The following is a 14,611-nucleotide window of genomic DNA, read 5'->3' on the forward strand; positions in this document are numbered from 1 at the left end:
GGGCCACTAAACTTTATTAGGGGACCCTAATACCGATTAGTTCCCATCCCAGCCGACTCACGGCCCATTGTTCCATATCTCAGCCCTAAGCCGGTTTAATAGTCCTTATACTGCCCGCCAGATTGCTTGTCATTCCACATTGCTAACCATTAGATGACCGATTTGTTGCCATTTGGACACTCGACTGATTGTTGAGTCTCATTCAGACACTCCATTTAGATGAGTGACAGTCGATGTGTCCTTACTTTTGACTGATTTGTAGGATGGCCGATCAGCTTTCAAGCACGGTCAGACGATTTATAAGATCAGTCCGTTATCAGTCTATATAGTGGCAATCGAATGGTCCGGTTGACCACCTTGGGCCGTCTAGCGACCGTTCTTCCTGCAGTATGTCACCAAGTTGGTTTGATAACTCGGCCATTTCTACAATCCACTAGTTTCTTCTTCCGAAGGATGATGACGTCTTCCATTTATACTCATTGTCTGTCTGTTCTTTCGCCGGCAGAGAAAGAGAAGAAGGATGGCGATCCCTGGCCCCCCGTGGATGCTCAGGCCGCCTTTCTGGGCCCCAGTCTGTGGGACTCGCAAAAGGATCAACAGCTGAAGGTGAGTTGAGAAACATAAAAAGACTGAAAATTGAATGTTTTTTAGATAATTTGTCTCAAGCACGCTCAGCGTAAAGAATTTAAATCTCCTAAGAACTAAGCGAGGACCTCTTTGTCCCAATACTGTAAATGGCATTTCTTGTTGATGAGATGAGGTCGGCAAATGGGATGTTTGGTGCTACCTTCGATATCGTTATCTTCCGAAGTAGCTCAGACCAGCGTACTACAGCTGAGTGAAGCATACGCCGTCCCCCGTCTGTGCTCTCCCCAGTACACAGACCTGGAGGATTTCCTTAACGAGGCAGACACCGTCTCGCAGCCGCGTTCCAGCCCGCCGCAGCGCGTGCCGGGCAGCCCGCCGCTGCAGGTGCCGCCGCCGCCGCCCCAGCAGTTCCCGCAGCACCTGCACCAGCAGCAGCTGCAGGAGCGGCCGTGGCCGGGCGCGCTGGGCCCGCCGGGACACCACCAGCACCAGCCGCCGCGCCACCCGCAGCACCAGCAGCAGCACCATCACCAGCAGCAGCAGCATCAACACCCGCAGCAGCCGCACCCGCAACAGCAGCACCCCAGCTGTCGTCTGAACGAGCACCGGGTGCCCGACCAGGCCGGCCGGGACCAGCTCAGAGCCGGTGAGTGACTCCCGGACAGTGATGGGCGCCCACCGGGGGCGGCCTGTCTGGCCGAAAGACGTAGCACTGTGATGTAACTCCATGAAGGGTGGGCGCGAGACGCCTCAGCAACCGTTATTTGCACGCGCTGGGACGTCGGCCCACCCGCGCCTCAAGGCCAGGTGACCTGGCCGGCCGGCCGGCCGTGGAGCCCTCGCGGTTCGCGCGGACGTCAAACGCTCAACCCTGGCCAGTGACTGATGTCATGCCATTTATGCAAGTCCTCCGTCCATTATTTACGACTGGAATGAGACGTTTGAGATTGAGCGTGTGCGTGACCTGTATGTGATCGTCGTGTACCCTGTGACCCCCAGGTGAGGAGGGCGGCGCCCCTCTCAAGGTCAAGGTCGAGTTCCAGGTGTCTCCCTCGGACCTGGCACTGGCCACGGTCCCTGGCACCCAGTTTGACCCGCAGACACACCAGTTTTCAGACGACGAGCTGAAGCCACAGGCTATCTGCAAAAAGTCGAAAAAGCAGGTGAGAACTGCGGGCCTTAGTTTTATGCCATGTAACTCAAGTGATTGGGAGAGGGTGCTGGCGGACTGGTAATTGTTCACACGCGTTTTTGCGTCTTGCACATGAATTAAAACTGCACATATAATAATTGTCGCGGGATATCCGTAAGGTGCTACCTCCTTAGGAGTAGGTAAACGATTCGGCGTTGCTTTGGTGGCAGTCTCGACACCAAACGGTGGTCATTTGGGAATATGTAGAAGTCCTACAGGCTACAGAAATAAAACTTAAAGTGGCACCTATGTGGACATCGTATCCTAACGTTGTGCCATTCAGACACAGAGATTGTGCTGCGGCTCATTCAATAGCACCGCGCTGTCGGCCCCCTAATCGACCGTTTCCCGGATCGCCAGCCGGCTGGCCGCAGCCGCGAGGCCAGCTGTTCCGCAGCGTGCGTGTGCGGCCGCAACGGTGCAAACGCGCTTCCGTGCAACGGGTCGGGTCGGGTCGGGGCCGGGGGGTGGGGGTCGACCCACTTGGCGTATATCTCTCGCCGGTGACGTCAGCGGGCCGTGTAGCAGCTCCAGCCGGTTGACCCCCGCCCTGCACTCTGACATAATCTCCGTAACCCGGCTGCAGACCCGAATGGATTGCGCAAGAACTAGCGAAAGCTTCGCTCGCTCATATGGTCCTTATCGCGAACTGATTTCACATCGTCCGTGCATGTTGAGGCGAACGGTAGGAGACACGTGTAGGCTAGGATAATCAGCGGTTGACCGTCAACGTTATGCAATGAAATCGCCTGTGCGATAACCGACCGTTTCCTGTCCCTGCAGAAATTCTATTACATAAAATGTTACATCATGTTCTTTGTGCTCAAATTCTTTCACATGATCTATGATGGTTGTAGCAATGTCATTATTGCCGCAGCGGCTGACCCGAATCTGCGCCAACTTCGAATTGAAATGCGTGACGGCTCATCACTAAAAAAATCAATCATTTGTGCGTGACCCGGTTCGCGTTTCTTGTTGTCTATGGATGCCTCCCTCGTCCACATACCTATGTCTACTATCTGGCCAACTGATCTGCTGTCGCGCGAATCGTGCGGTCCGCCCATCGTCCTCCGCCTCAGTAATTATTTAGGTACATAATTTCGCAACTCGCACACTGTGTGTGCCTGACACGTACTGCAGAGTCATGACCTTCACTTGACCTGAGATGACCTAGTTAACAAACGTAATTGAGGTTTAACTATGCGGGCAGATAGTTGTTGCCATCTCGGTCTATGCGGTTATGTACCTTATACGACCCCCCGTTGTTACGTATTAGCTTATCCACGCAATCGCTGCCGGTTGACACCACATCGATACGGCGGGCGGAGGGGGATGTCAGAGCTGTGACAGCGCGACATGTCAGTTGTCAGGTCACATTGTGTGAGGCGTGTCAGCGGAGGTCAGGAGTGTCAGCGTCTGGGTCACGGCGTGTCAGGTGTGTCAACGGGAGATGTCAGTAGCCAGGTCACGGGATAGTGGCCGTGTCAGCTGTGTGAGGTGTGTCAATTGTGTCAGCTCAGTGTCAGTAGCTAGGTCATGGTGTGTCAAGTGCGTCACCGTTCGTGTCGGCTGTGTCACCGTTGTCTTTTCGCCGTTCCAGATTGTCCCCGACGAGCGGAAGGACCAGCGGTATTGGACGCGCCGCCAGCGAAACAACACGGCCGCCAAGCGCTCGCGCGACGCCCGCCGTCTCAAAGAGAACCAGATAGCACTGCGGGCCAACTTCTTGGAGAAGGAGGTAGGTGGCCGCCGCCGACGGTGCAGTCCCTGGCCCTGACAGGCCTCGATTACGCAACGCTGAATGCTGCGCCAGGCCGACCTGATGAAAGACGGCCTTTCGCGGTAAAACGGTTCAGCTGTAACAGCGCTCCGCTTCATCACTGCTCTGCGCTTTTTGTAGGCTTATCCTGTTCTGCGCAGCTGTTCTCACATTTATTCCGCCGTGCGGTAATTGGTGCCTTACCTCGTATCCGCGCGCTTTCATCCCATAGTTTGCTGGAGATGAGATACGTAATAATGTGCGTTATTTGAAGATGAGTAGAGCTATCACTTTTATTGTTGACGTGTTACATAACGAAAGTTCTGCTCGACTAGTAATTGGCTCGAGCCTTTTTATGCTCGGCCACGTCGCTCGCATAAGTTCCGGAGCACTGACGCGACGGGAGTTGAACAGATGAACGGGACAGATGAGCAACCTTTTCACGTTCAACACTGTTGCCTTGTGTTGACCTGACTTTGTGTGACTATAACCTGACCGGTCGCCCCTGCCATCAGAACGCCGCCCTCCGAGAAGTAATGGATGAGCTGAACAGGAAGAACCAGGAGCTGAAGGCACGGGTAGAGAACTGCCACTGCCGCTAGACGCGGCCGGCAGCGGACAGGCGACCGACTCGGCACTCACACGATCCCGCACGCTCCAGAGAGCCCCGATGGGCCTCTCTCCGTCTCACTCTCTGCTACTCTCTGTCGACCTGCAACTCAGCCAGTGTTCACCACCGCGCGCGGCCAACAAACTCGGCTCACTGCAAAATCGCGTTCCGTGGAAAGAAAGTGCTCGGCTGTTGAAAGAATAAATCAATCTTTCGGACCTGGCGTGCATCAATGTAGTTGAAGGCATTTGGAACGACCCTAGGGCACTGGTTTAGTTTAGCTGATTGAGATTAGTACCCTAATCATATGCTTGCTACATTTACAAAGGTAACGCCGTTTAAGTTCGCACGCATACTACATACTTTGGCATATCAGTCTTAGGCGCCGTGAATCAATAGCGGAGTATTGCAGATTGTCTTCATAGGTATCGGTGATTCTAAACAATCAAATTTTGTACCCTGTCTTTCGCATGTCCGTGGGCCTTAACCCCAGAGGGTGTCATCTATAATGTTCCTTACTTGTACGGGAACCACTGAAGTCGTCACTAAGAGGAGAAGTTTGCTTGCAGTTTGTTTCGGTTGGGTGTGCTTTACTGCCATGTAGGTGTAGGGTTTCACAGCTAGCTTTCCGCATAGTGTCAAACGGGTAACATAAGCAATGTTTGCGGATTAGAAGTGAACGGGTTCGGGAAATATCAAGTTAGAAGTAAGAGTTTATTCTTGTATCGGTACGGTAGCATAAGTCAAACATTGTATCACTGACGTCGCGTTAGTGTGCAACCAAAGTCGCGTCAAACGCTTTATTATAGTTAAGGAGGACGGTGTCGAAGGGCGGCTCTGAGCCCGCGCCGGTGGGGTGTTGCGGGGGCTGAGACGGGTGCCGTGACCACTCTGTCCCGCCGGCTCCACTGGGCCGCGGACCGCGGTAGCTGTGGCCGGCGGCAGGGACGGCGGCCGGCGCCCTCACCCTCCCACTCCCACCGGCTCCGGCCAGGGCCGAGCCTTCGGCGGCGAGACCATGTGATTTCTCTGTGGTTCCCGGCGCAGTCCCCACAAAATGTATTTTAAAACGGGACCGCCTCATCTTGTTACCAATGTCGACATACATGTCGTCGGGTGTAAAACGGTGTCATTTGCCGGCGGCAATTCGTGTGCACTAGAATAGTTGCGTTGGTGGGTGCTTAGGTTATGATTAGTATTAAGAAGTCATCATCCATGGTCCTGTCTAGCCTGTCACATACACATGTGAACAGCTACTAATGAATAACTGCCAGACTGTTCCAAGGAGCTAGTTATTACGGCCATAATTTAGATGTTAAACCAAGGACACCAGTGGATGATGACTGTATCTGGTTGTTCGATGTTGCTCAAGCAGGCATCGGTACCTTGCTGCTTCTCTGTTGCTTTCCTTCTTGTAGCTGTGCTGTCACGGGAAACCAGGCTTAGGTGGCGGTGGGTCGCGGGTCAATAAAAGGCATTGGGAAAAAGGCTTCACCTTTGGCTCAATTTCACCAAATCAGAACATCATGCCTGACCAGTGACCACCAGTGTCGGGTACTAGCTGACTCGACCCGCTCCGCCGACCTGCGGCGGCGGGGCGTGACCTGCCGACCTGACCTGCTGTTGACCTGACCCGGCACGGCTGTCGACCAATGAGACGCGGCGCGGCCGGTGGGCGCTGTGTCCTGCTGTTGGCCCCGCCAGCCGGCCCTGTACGGCCAGCAGGAGCCGCCTGAGCGTGTGTAGCGCGGTGTGTGTGCACACTGCACGGGCGTGCAGGTTGTTGTGTGTCGTGTCAGCTGCTACTACAGTTTGCCACATGTTGTGGACGTGTGGGACCCCACCAGCACACCTGAGGGCAAACTAGGACACTCCCTTTGGCCAGGGAACCAGACAGGAACCACCGGGTCAGAACCAGGGAACCTCTGTGCCAACTGCCAGAACTGATATCCTACCGGGCTAGGACCTGGGATCCACAGGACCGGAATAGAGGAACCGTTGGGTCACTAGAACCAGGGAACCATCGGGTCAGCACCAGGGAACCATTGGGCCAGAATCAAGGAACCTCCCGGACGGAACCAACGGGGACCACCGGACCAGGGCCAGTTTTCTGAACCAGGGCCAAAGGGACCACCAGACCGGGCCAGAGGAGACCAGCACACCGGGGCCTGAGGGGCCGCCAGACCAGTGTCGAAACCGCAGGAGACCACCAGTCACAGACTGCTGGGGCTGGGTGTTCCGACGGTCCACCTCCGCCGCCCGGGTTCCTGTACCCCGAGGTCGGGTCACCGGGTAACCCAGCTGTCTGGTGGCGCGCCCTCCCTCCTCCGGCGGTGGCCGGCTGCTCCCCGCTCAATATGTCGCGCAGTCTGTGTGGTGTCGGTGGTCGGCGCTCTCGCCCAGTGAAATACACGCCGTGTGAAGCCGCCGAGAGTGTCAGACGGAGCCAGTCACCCGGAACTGAGTCAGACTTCCTCGGAGGGGAACTGCGCCACACCGGGCGCCGGGGGCAAACGAGCTGAGAGGCTCCGGCTCCGGCCGAGAGCCGGGAGCCGCCGATAGGCAAATGTAGGAGAGGAGACGCTACCGGGGCCACATGCGCTATTAGTTGAAAGATACGAGTTACAGTGATGAATAGTTGGGATGCGTAAAATACGCCCACTCTCACCACCACTCGAAGTGGTAAGTTCCTTACCTCTAGATTTGGCCATCCGGGTTCGATCCCCGGGCAATACACACGGCATTGCCGCTACCTGACCGCTTGGAACAGCCTGAGGGTTCCGGTTGCCGCTACCTGACCGCTTGGAACAGCCTGAGGGTTCCGGTTAGCGCCTTGGTCCACTGGATGTGGTGCTTAACCCGAACCAAACCAGCCAACCACCACTCGAGTGGGACAGGGGGCACTGGGTACAAAACTGAGACTCTGACAAGTGACAGCTTGGTCGCCCTGACAGCTGACAGCTGTCGAGCTGACAGCTGGGGGTATTCTAGCCGCATTGAAACTACTCGTCGCTGAAGCCTTATCTTGATGTCAATAGCATATACAGACTAGTCGATGTGAACTGGGGCACCGGGTACGTCAGCCAGGCTCACCCGTACTACGCCGTTCTTCGCAACTTCGCGTTCAATACAATTTGCAAGTTATTAAATAAAGTTGGTTATTAGTGGTTGAAGTTGCAAAGAGATAACAGTTAACCATAATATTTCTTTTAGAGAGAAAATCGCCTGGAGTAGTCGACAAAGGAGATTATGATGCGCCAGTCACGGACAGCTTGTTGAAAGGCGTTCAAAGTCGTGGGCACAGCGGGAGACCTGTTCGGATGTTAGACGTTAGTTGAGTGTGATCTTCGGTCCAGCGTCATCGACCAGCAGTCCAATGATCAAACGACTGTGAATTTCCTCGCCAGTGACCGTGCGGGACAAAATGGCGCATGAGCGTCATTCGCAATAAGTTCTGTAGTATACCGTCTGCACCGTTTTCCTCATTGGTACGATTTCGGGCACGATAATGTACCATACTCGGCAAAATATGAGAACACTCACCAGATAAAAACGAATGAGAACGTCCCTCAATAAGGAGCTATACGTATGTCTATGTTTCGATGCCAGATTTCCAAAGATCCGAGTCACGAATGAATATTTACATTAAGCTCAACATTTCATAGTCAAGTCACAGCGGCGCTCTATGAACATGGGACGATAAAATCACATTACGTAGATATTTCGTGTAAAATACAAACGAATATATACGAATTTGAACATAATAAAATGCAACTTCAAATGCATACAAAATAACATCACATAATCGACATCAAAGCACATCTGGATAACACCAGTCACGTTTGACGAGCCAATACCCGATCTCGCTGGCGACCAATGTTCGATAGGTGTCGGCGCTGGCTTAGTCGCGCCAGAAGCCGTCAAAGACACCGCCCAGTCGCGATGGATGTCCGGTGATTTGGTGTGCTGTCAGACTGCGGTATCGGCGCAGTCGTGGGAGCGACCTCTGACGCCAGCCGCGCAGCCGCTGCTATCGACTCGGCGGCTCGGAGTCGACGAGTCGCACTGATGAAAGTGTCTCGACTAAGTTGCACGGGTCCCCCGACTCCGTTGTCCCCCGAGTCTCCCGGCTCGGCTGTCCAATTGTCCATGAGTCTCCCAACTCAGGTGTGCGAGTCTCTAATTTGAATTGTAAGTCTCTGAGCTCAGTTATACGGATCTCTTGGCTAAGTAGTACGGACCTCTCGGCTCAGCGTTAACAGTTCCCACCTCAGCGGCGCGAATTCCCCAACTGAGCTGTAAGAGTCCCCCAACTCAGCTATCTGTGTCTGCGTCGGCTCAGCTGCCGGCCACCACGGCCCCCTCGAACAGCTCGAGCAGCCGTTTGAGCTCACGCACCTGTACGGCCAGTGGGTGGACCTGCTTCACGGCCTTGTTGAGCTCCTCGGTCTTGGCCATCAGCTGATACATCGCCTGGGGGCAGACGGAATAGCATGAACCGCACGGTAAACGGCACCAGTGCGACCGAGACTGGCGTCCCGCTCACAGCTATAAAGGGAGCCCGGTATTACCCCAGGCTAATGGCGATGTTACTAGCATACCACGTGAGAAAGACATAAACGAATAAAACGATCGTGTGACGCACACCGTGTGATACGAAGGATATGATCCTTTATTTGTTTTATTCATTCGATGAACCGCCCACAGACAATGCTCATTACCAGACATGTAAAACAAGTTTCCAAATAACTCTGAAAGATATTAGAAGCATACAAGAAAGAAAATCACAGATAGTCCAATGCCACGCAAATACCTGTGGCAAATGGAAGCCGCTGCATAATGCGGCGATGAAAAGGGTTTCTCATTAGGAGACAGATGGCGTTGGATATTGTACTTAAGTCGACTAAAGTCGCTGGTGACCGGACCTGGCCGCTGGCGAACAGCACTTGTCGCTGCCGGAAACTATAGTCAACAAACTGAAATTGATAAACTGGTTCTTATTCAGCGCCTTACAACGAAAATAGAACTGTGGGTAGCATGTGTTTTGTCGCGTCACTTCAATCAATAGGGGGAGGGATAGAGGAGGAGAACGAGCCCTCCTGTGAATAGGCAAAAATAGTCCGTGGGAAGGAATGCTAAATAAAGAGAAAGGGTGTCTATTTGTGTCTGAGAACTGCCATAAGCAGACATTTCATCAAATGAATCCATAAGTAGATTTTAGACAGTAAGCTCACTTTTGCCCAGCACGTTGACGAGGTGACCAGGAAGGCTAACCGCATGCTTGGCTTGCTCATTCGGAGCATGCAGACCGCGCCATGTATGCGCGGAACTAGGTTCGACCATCGCCCCGTGATGACTGCCTATATCGCCCACGTCCGGTCCGTGATTGAGTATGCCAGCGTCATATGGTCAGGGGCTGCTGTAACCCACATGGCCCGCCTAGAGCGTCTCAATCACCGCTTTCTTATGTGGCTAGCTGCAAAAACACAGGGTAGGTGTCCTTCTCTGGACTACCAATCCCTTTTAAATCACTTTAGATGTCAGTCAATTAAGGCACGCATGACACAGGCTGATATAACTTTTATGCGTTCTATCTTAAGCGGCCGGATTGACTGTCACGAGCTGGTGGCGAAATTCAGCCTTGTCACTCAGGTTAGGCGTTCTCGGCACACAGGCCTTTTTCATGTCCCATTTGGCAGAGTTAACGCTGTGAAGTGTGGCTTGTTTATTCGACTACCCAACCAACTAAACAAATTCTTACACGAGCATTCGGAGGCAGACTTCTTCCAGCCGTCATGTCATTGGAGAGCACTACTGCTCCGCTTTGCGAGTAGTCAGGGCACTTTTAATGAGTGATATCGACTGATGTCAGCCAGCACTCTTTGCTACTTACTTTCTGTGATCGCGTCTGGTGTACGTGTATGTATGCTGGGAGGGGATTGTATGTGTGTATACTGTATAGGGGGAGGGCAGTGCGGGTTGAATGCCTGAGGGGGTGGGATGGGAAATTTTATTGCGACTGCAGCCTTAATGTGGGCCTCGGCCTGTGGTTGTTATGAAATAAATAAATAAATAAATAAAAGTAGCTGTCTTTCTTTTAAATGATTTGGCGTTTAACAACAGAAGAGCATAAACGTAGCCCCATCTACATAGACAAAAGACACAAAGGAAAGTGTGGGCCAGGGAACGTTAACCGGAAGCCACGAGTTTGATAATATGGCATGACAGTACAAGAATGCAGTATGTCAGCCCAGGAATGACGTGCAGTGTCCATGAAGAGTGAAGACCCCGCACCAGCGCGAGCGCCACTGTCAGGCAATACATAGTCGTAACGTAACGTAACTATTCGTAACGTGCGTAAACTAGTCGTGAACTATTTGTGTCATCAATGCGTGAAGTAAACTTGACAGTCTCAGTGGGAAGGCACGGTCACTTTGCGATGCCCACCGATTCGTGAACATGTCGTGAACTTATCGTGAAGTCGACGTGAGGTATTCGTGAAATGTTCGTGAGTCGTGACAGTTCGTGACAGTCGTGGCTTGTCGCACATTGTCACGCATGTGCACGCATTTCCCGCATCGGCCCAATGAGTTCACGAGTTCACGAACAGTTAACGAATAGTTCTTGCGACTCGGTCGCGAAAATTTGACGGGAACAAAATTAACATTTCGAAATTATCGCTCCGACATGCCATGCATTAACGAGTTAACCCACACTTCACGTCAGTATACGACTAGTTTAGGCACTGATTCGACTCGAATCGTGCCTTTAAATCACGCAAGTGTCAGCCTGTCTTAACCGACAAGACAGCTTAGCATTGCTCGGAGAAGGGGAAATGCATCCGAGACGGTGTTTAAAAAATGCACATCTAACTCAATGCACACATCTGTTGCGATAGCCTTGGAAGCAGACTGCATACGATCATATTCTGACTAGACCATACGAACCCCACGGTTCCGTGAGATCTGCATCGGAGATGAACCGGTTGTGATCATAGTAACACAGCCATTTGGGAGCATACATAAAGATACCACGCGATTGACGCACGTGCAAGCATCCAGGGAAAATAAACGGAACGCGCATCATATCGCATCAGATGTGACTTCTCGTTTTATTATAGCGCTCATGAAATTGGTTCAGGGATTAGGCTCCCTTTTCGGAGCTGTATCAAAGGGGATTTGGACAACGAATAAATGAGCAAAATCGATCTCCATAAAACACAAGCAAATGATTTTTGCAAAGGTACCAGCTCTACATTTATATGTCATTTCGGGCTATCGGCAACCATGTCCGATGCTAACATAAATGTTATCGAGAGACAGATACTGTTCAAAGACAAATTGACCATTCGGCGATTACGTAATGCTTGGGAGTTGGGAGTGTTCACTGTTCAGTGTCGGAAAGGATTGTTGACTTTTTTCATGATATCGATGCAAGAATAACGTAAAATATACAGAATGATATAACCCAAGTATGTACAGTCCGGCTTTTGATATGTAACGTCATAAACTCATCACTAGCGTTCAGTAATTCGTCCATCAGCTCAGCTGTTCGCGGAGCGTCGGACTGTAGAACGTACAACCCAGGCCCCACTCCCATCGTTGCTCGATATAAGAGACGGGGATGTTTTGCGATTGGAGGCAGCAGTCTGTTAAAATCAGAGTGACTAAAACCGACCGTCCTTGACTGGTAACTATGGAAGCTATCAGGGCAAATGCAAGGCATTGACTTCAACGCCTGCCGACACCCAGAACTCAACACAAATCAAGCTGCCATCATACCGTTCCGACCGTCTCACACAGGGAACAATCCGAAACCCGGCATAAACTCGATTTCGATGGCGAGACGCCTTTGGGGCGACGAACGAGCGAGTGCAACAGCACCTAAATCGGGTCCCAGTACCACTGGTAAGCGAGAAGCATTGACAGAAGACTCTGGTCTCACATTCCGACCGCCGTCACTCGCCAATTACCTTAATGTTGGCATCCACGCTGTCGCAGGTTTTGCAGACGGCGTCTCTGTAAGCCTCCATCGAGTCGACGGCCAGCGACGAGATGCTGTACATGGTGCCGGTGAGGCTCTCGATCAGGCCGTCGGCGGCGGCGGCCAGCCGGCGGGCGTCTCGCTCCAGTTCGTCCAGCAGCGCGGCGGAAGGGCGCAGCGGCGACCCGCGGCCGGCGCCCTCAGAGGGGACCGCCGGCTGCTCCGGGGTGGCCGGCGACAGGTCGGGCGAGAGCAGCGTGTCGCTGCCGCACCCGAGCGCGCTGGAGCGGCCGCTCGAGCCGCCCGAGCCGCCGAACGGGCAGATCTCCGAGTAGGAGGTGGTCATCAGCTGCCGCAGAGAGACAGGAGAGCGGGCGTGAGAGAATGAACATGCAGCGAGACGTAGACGGACACACTAACAACAAATTTGAAGGTACTATTGAAGTGATTATAATACAGCGCAAACAAGGGATATTAGCCAGCTTACACTGCTGCATGTCTTAAAAAATAAATGACACACCACCCTGAATCTTCCATAGCCAGACAGCAAGAGCCAGTCAGCTAACACCTGGGCTAAAACATGGTAAGATAGAGCACCCACCCTGTCTGGCCGCGCCTCCTCGGCGGCAGCTCTGTCCGGCCGCGTCTCCTCCATTGCTGTCCGGTCCGGCCGCGTCTCCTCCATTGCTGTCCTGTCCGGCCGCGTCTCCTCCACTGCTGTCCGGTCCGGCCGAGTGTCTGCCACGTCCACTGTGTCTGCAGTCTCCGCCAGCTGCTGTGGCGGACACGGTTCCGCGGCAGGCGCTACTGCGGGCACCGCGGCGACCCCGACTGGTCGACAGAACGGCGCACAGGAATTGGAGGCGGTCTCCTCTGCATCGTGGAGCTAGGAGCTCATGCAGAACTTCTGTGAATGATAGGAGTTTTATCACAATAGTTCTGAATTGTTTTATTGTGATTACTTTTCTCCATGCTGGCTAGGTAGGTACCTAATTTTAAAATGTACTCAGAGAATGAGTAAAACTCTACATTAAGGTAAACATGGCTTTCAGAGTATAAATTTGAGTTTCTTTTCCTTTCTTGTTTCAAAACCAATTGGAATATTAATGATCTATTATAACTGTATTCTTGATTTATGACTGCAGTAAAAATCACGTTTTGTTGTCTGCTATTGAAAGAGTGTAGCTGAGATAGTTGATTGGAGCCCACCAGAGTCTTGAAAGTTGGAAAAGAATGATAACCATGATAATACACTGTACTGGTTTTCATGTCGATCTCATGATGACTGACAATTACTCTTTGAATGCTGGAAAGACCACCAAAGTGGGGTTAAGGGACTGTACAAGAAATGTGAGAGCATTGGATTGTAAGAGATGGCACAGAGTCTGCCTGATCAGTGTTTGTTTGAATACCCACAGGGCTTACCACCTGGCAAAACCCTCTGCTCAATGAGCAGTCAAAAACACTTATGAAAAACTTTATCCTATGTGGGATGAACAGTGGCTGCATCAAAGCTGAAGGTGGGTAAATGTGAAGATGAAGTCCACATAAATAAAAAACATAATTGGCATTGGTAGAGCTGGCGTCACCGTCAGCGTATATTCCATAATAGGAGAGAAACTGCAGGTTGGCTGTAAAAGGTAGGCTGTAGGTTGTAGGTTGTAGGTTTGGTTAGGTTAGGTTAGATGCTCCGACAGTGACACCAGCTTTACTGATACCTACCACATTATCTAACCTGACCTAACCTTTGTCCTTACGGATTTTTAATTCGGATAAATCACTTTTTCACGCTGGTGGGCAATTTTCACCCAATGAAAAACATAGGTACTGTTGGGCAGGTGCTTCTTTTCAAAAAAGTTAAAAATATGAATTCATTTTTGTTTTGATGTTCAAATTTAACAATTAGGTATGTCCAAGGCTGGTATGTCTACAGTTTGCTTTGAAAAAAGCAAAAAGTGTTCAGGCCATACCGCAGCAAGCCATAGAGGCCCCAGCAAATATTAACCACAGACTCACCGCATAACAACAATGTTAATGTAGGTATTAAATTGATCTTATTATATATTCCTAATTATATTATATAATTATAATTATGTCTAATTATATATTATATTCCTTCCTAACTGTAACGTCTGTGATGGCAGTTTGAGTTGGCACTTCATAGGTCAAAATAAAAAGAATGATGTTCTAAAATAAATTCTCGAACTTGCCAACGCATCTTTCTGCTAAGTGAGCGAATTTTGAGCGAATCAACGCGTTAGTTTACCAAAAATACGGATGCACGCAAAGCAAATGAACAGGTAAGTATAAGCCATGTTTGAAACTAGCAGTCCAGAAATGGCGCACAACGTTTACTACCATATTCCTTTACGAAGTATTTTTTTACTAATACTAAAAAGACGGCAGAGCAATTTTGCGTTCGCTCGACCACTTCCTTGAGCAGGACCGCCGGATAAAGGCAGCTAGGGGGGGGGGGGGG

General features: G+C 51.5%; 2 protein-coding genes across 6 annotated transcripts in view; one reads left to right on the forward strand and one right to left on the reverse strand.

Moving 5' to 3' along the window:
* The window catches only part of LOC122380456 (hepatic leukemia factor-like), a 59,422-nt gene extending 52,847 nt beyond the window's left edge, over nucleotides 1–6,575 (forward strand). For all 3 annotated transcript variants that reach the window (XM_043363616.1, XM_043363617.1, XM_043363618.1), the window contains exons 3-7: nucleotides 506–606; nucleotides 877–1,234; nucleotides 1,588–1,751; nucleotides 3,381–3,518; nucleotides 4,055–6,575. In XM_043363616.1, coding sequence (XP_043219551.1) covers nucleotides 506–606; nucleotides 877–1,234; nucleotides 1,588–1,751; nucleotides 3,381–3,518; nucleotides 4,055–4,141 — 848 coding nt within the window. In that variant the 3' untranslated portion in view covers nucleotides 4,142–6,575. The remainder of the gene's footprint in view (nucleotides 1–505; nucleotides 607–876; nucleotides 1,235–1,587; nucleotides 1,752–3,380; nucleotides 3,519–4,054) is intronic.
* A 1,647-nt stretch (nucleotides 6,576–8,222) lies between these two features.
* LOC122380457 (BLOC-1-related complex subunit 6-like) lies at nucleotides 8,223–14,292 on the reverse strand. 3 transcript variants are annotated; one of them, XR_006256337.1, is made up of 5 exons: nucleotides 14,149–14,292; nucleotides 12,734–13,039; nucleotides 12,122–12,481; nucleotides 8,419–8,622; nucleotides 8,223–8,311 (listed from the first exon to the last, which is right to left on the reverse strand). XR_006256337.1 is itself a non-coding variant. In XM_043363619.1 (4 exons), exons 2-4 carry the CDS (start codon nucleotides 12,815–12,817, stop codon nucleotides 8,488–8,490), a joined length of 579 nt encoding a protein of 192 aa, XP_043219554.1. In that variant the 5' UTR covers nucleotides 12,818–13,039; nucleotides 13,288–13,699; the 3' UTR covers nucleotides 8,223–8,487. The 3 variants fall into 3 exon arrangements, 1 of the variants encoding a protein (XP_043219554.1); XR_006256336.1 differs by lacking the exon at nucleotides 14,149–14,292 and adding an exon at nucleotides 13,288–13,699; XM_043363619.1 differs by lacking the exon at nucleotides 14,149–14,292 and adding an exon at nucleotides 13,288–13,699 and having other exon boundaries at nucleotides 8,223–8,622.
* Between the last annotated feature and the right edge of the window lie 319 nt (nucleotides 14,293–14,611).

Source organism: Amphibalanus amphitrite, unplaced genomic scaffold, assembly GCF_019059575.1.
Source record: "Amphibalanus amphitrite isolate SeventyFive unplaced genomic scaffold, NRLGWU_Aamphi_draft 000098F_arrow, whole genome shotgun sequence".
NCBI classification, from domain to species: domain Eukaryota; kingdom Metazoa; phylum Arthropoda; class Thecostraca; order Balanomorpha; family Balanidae; genus Amphibalanus; species Amphibalanus amphitrite.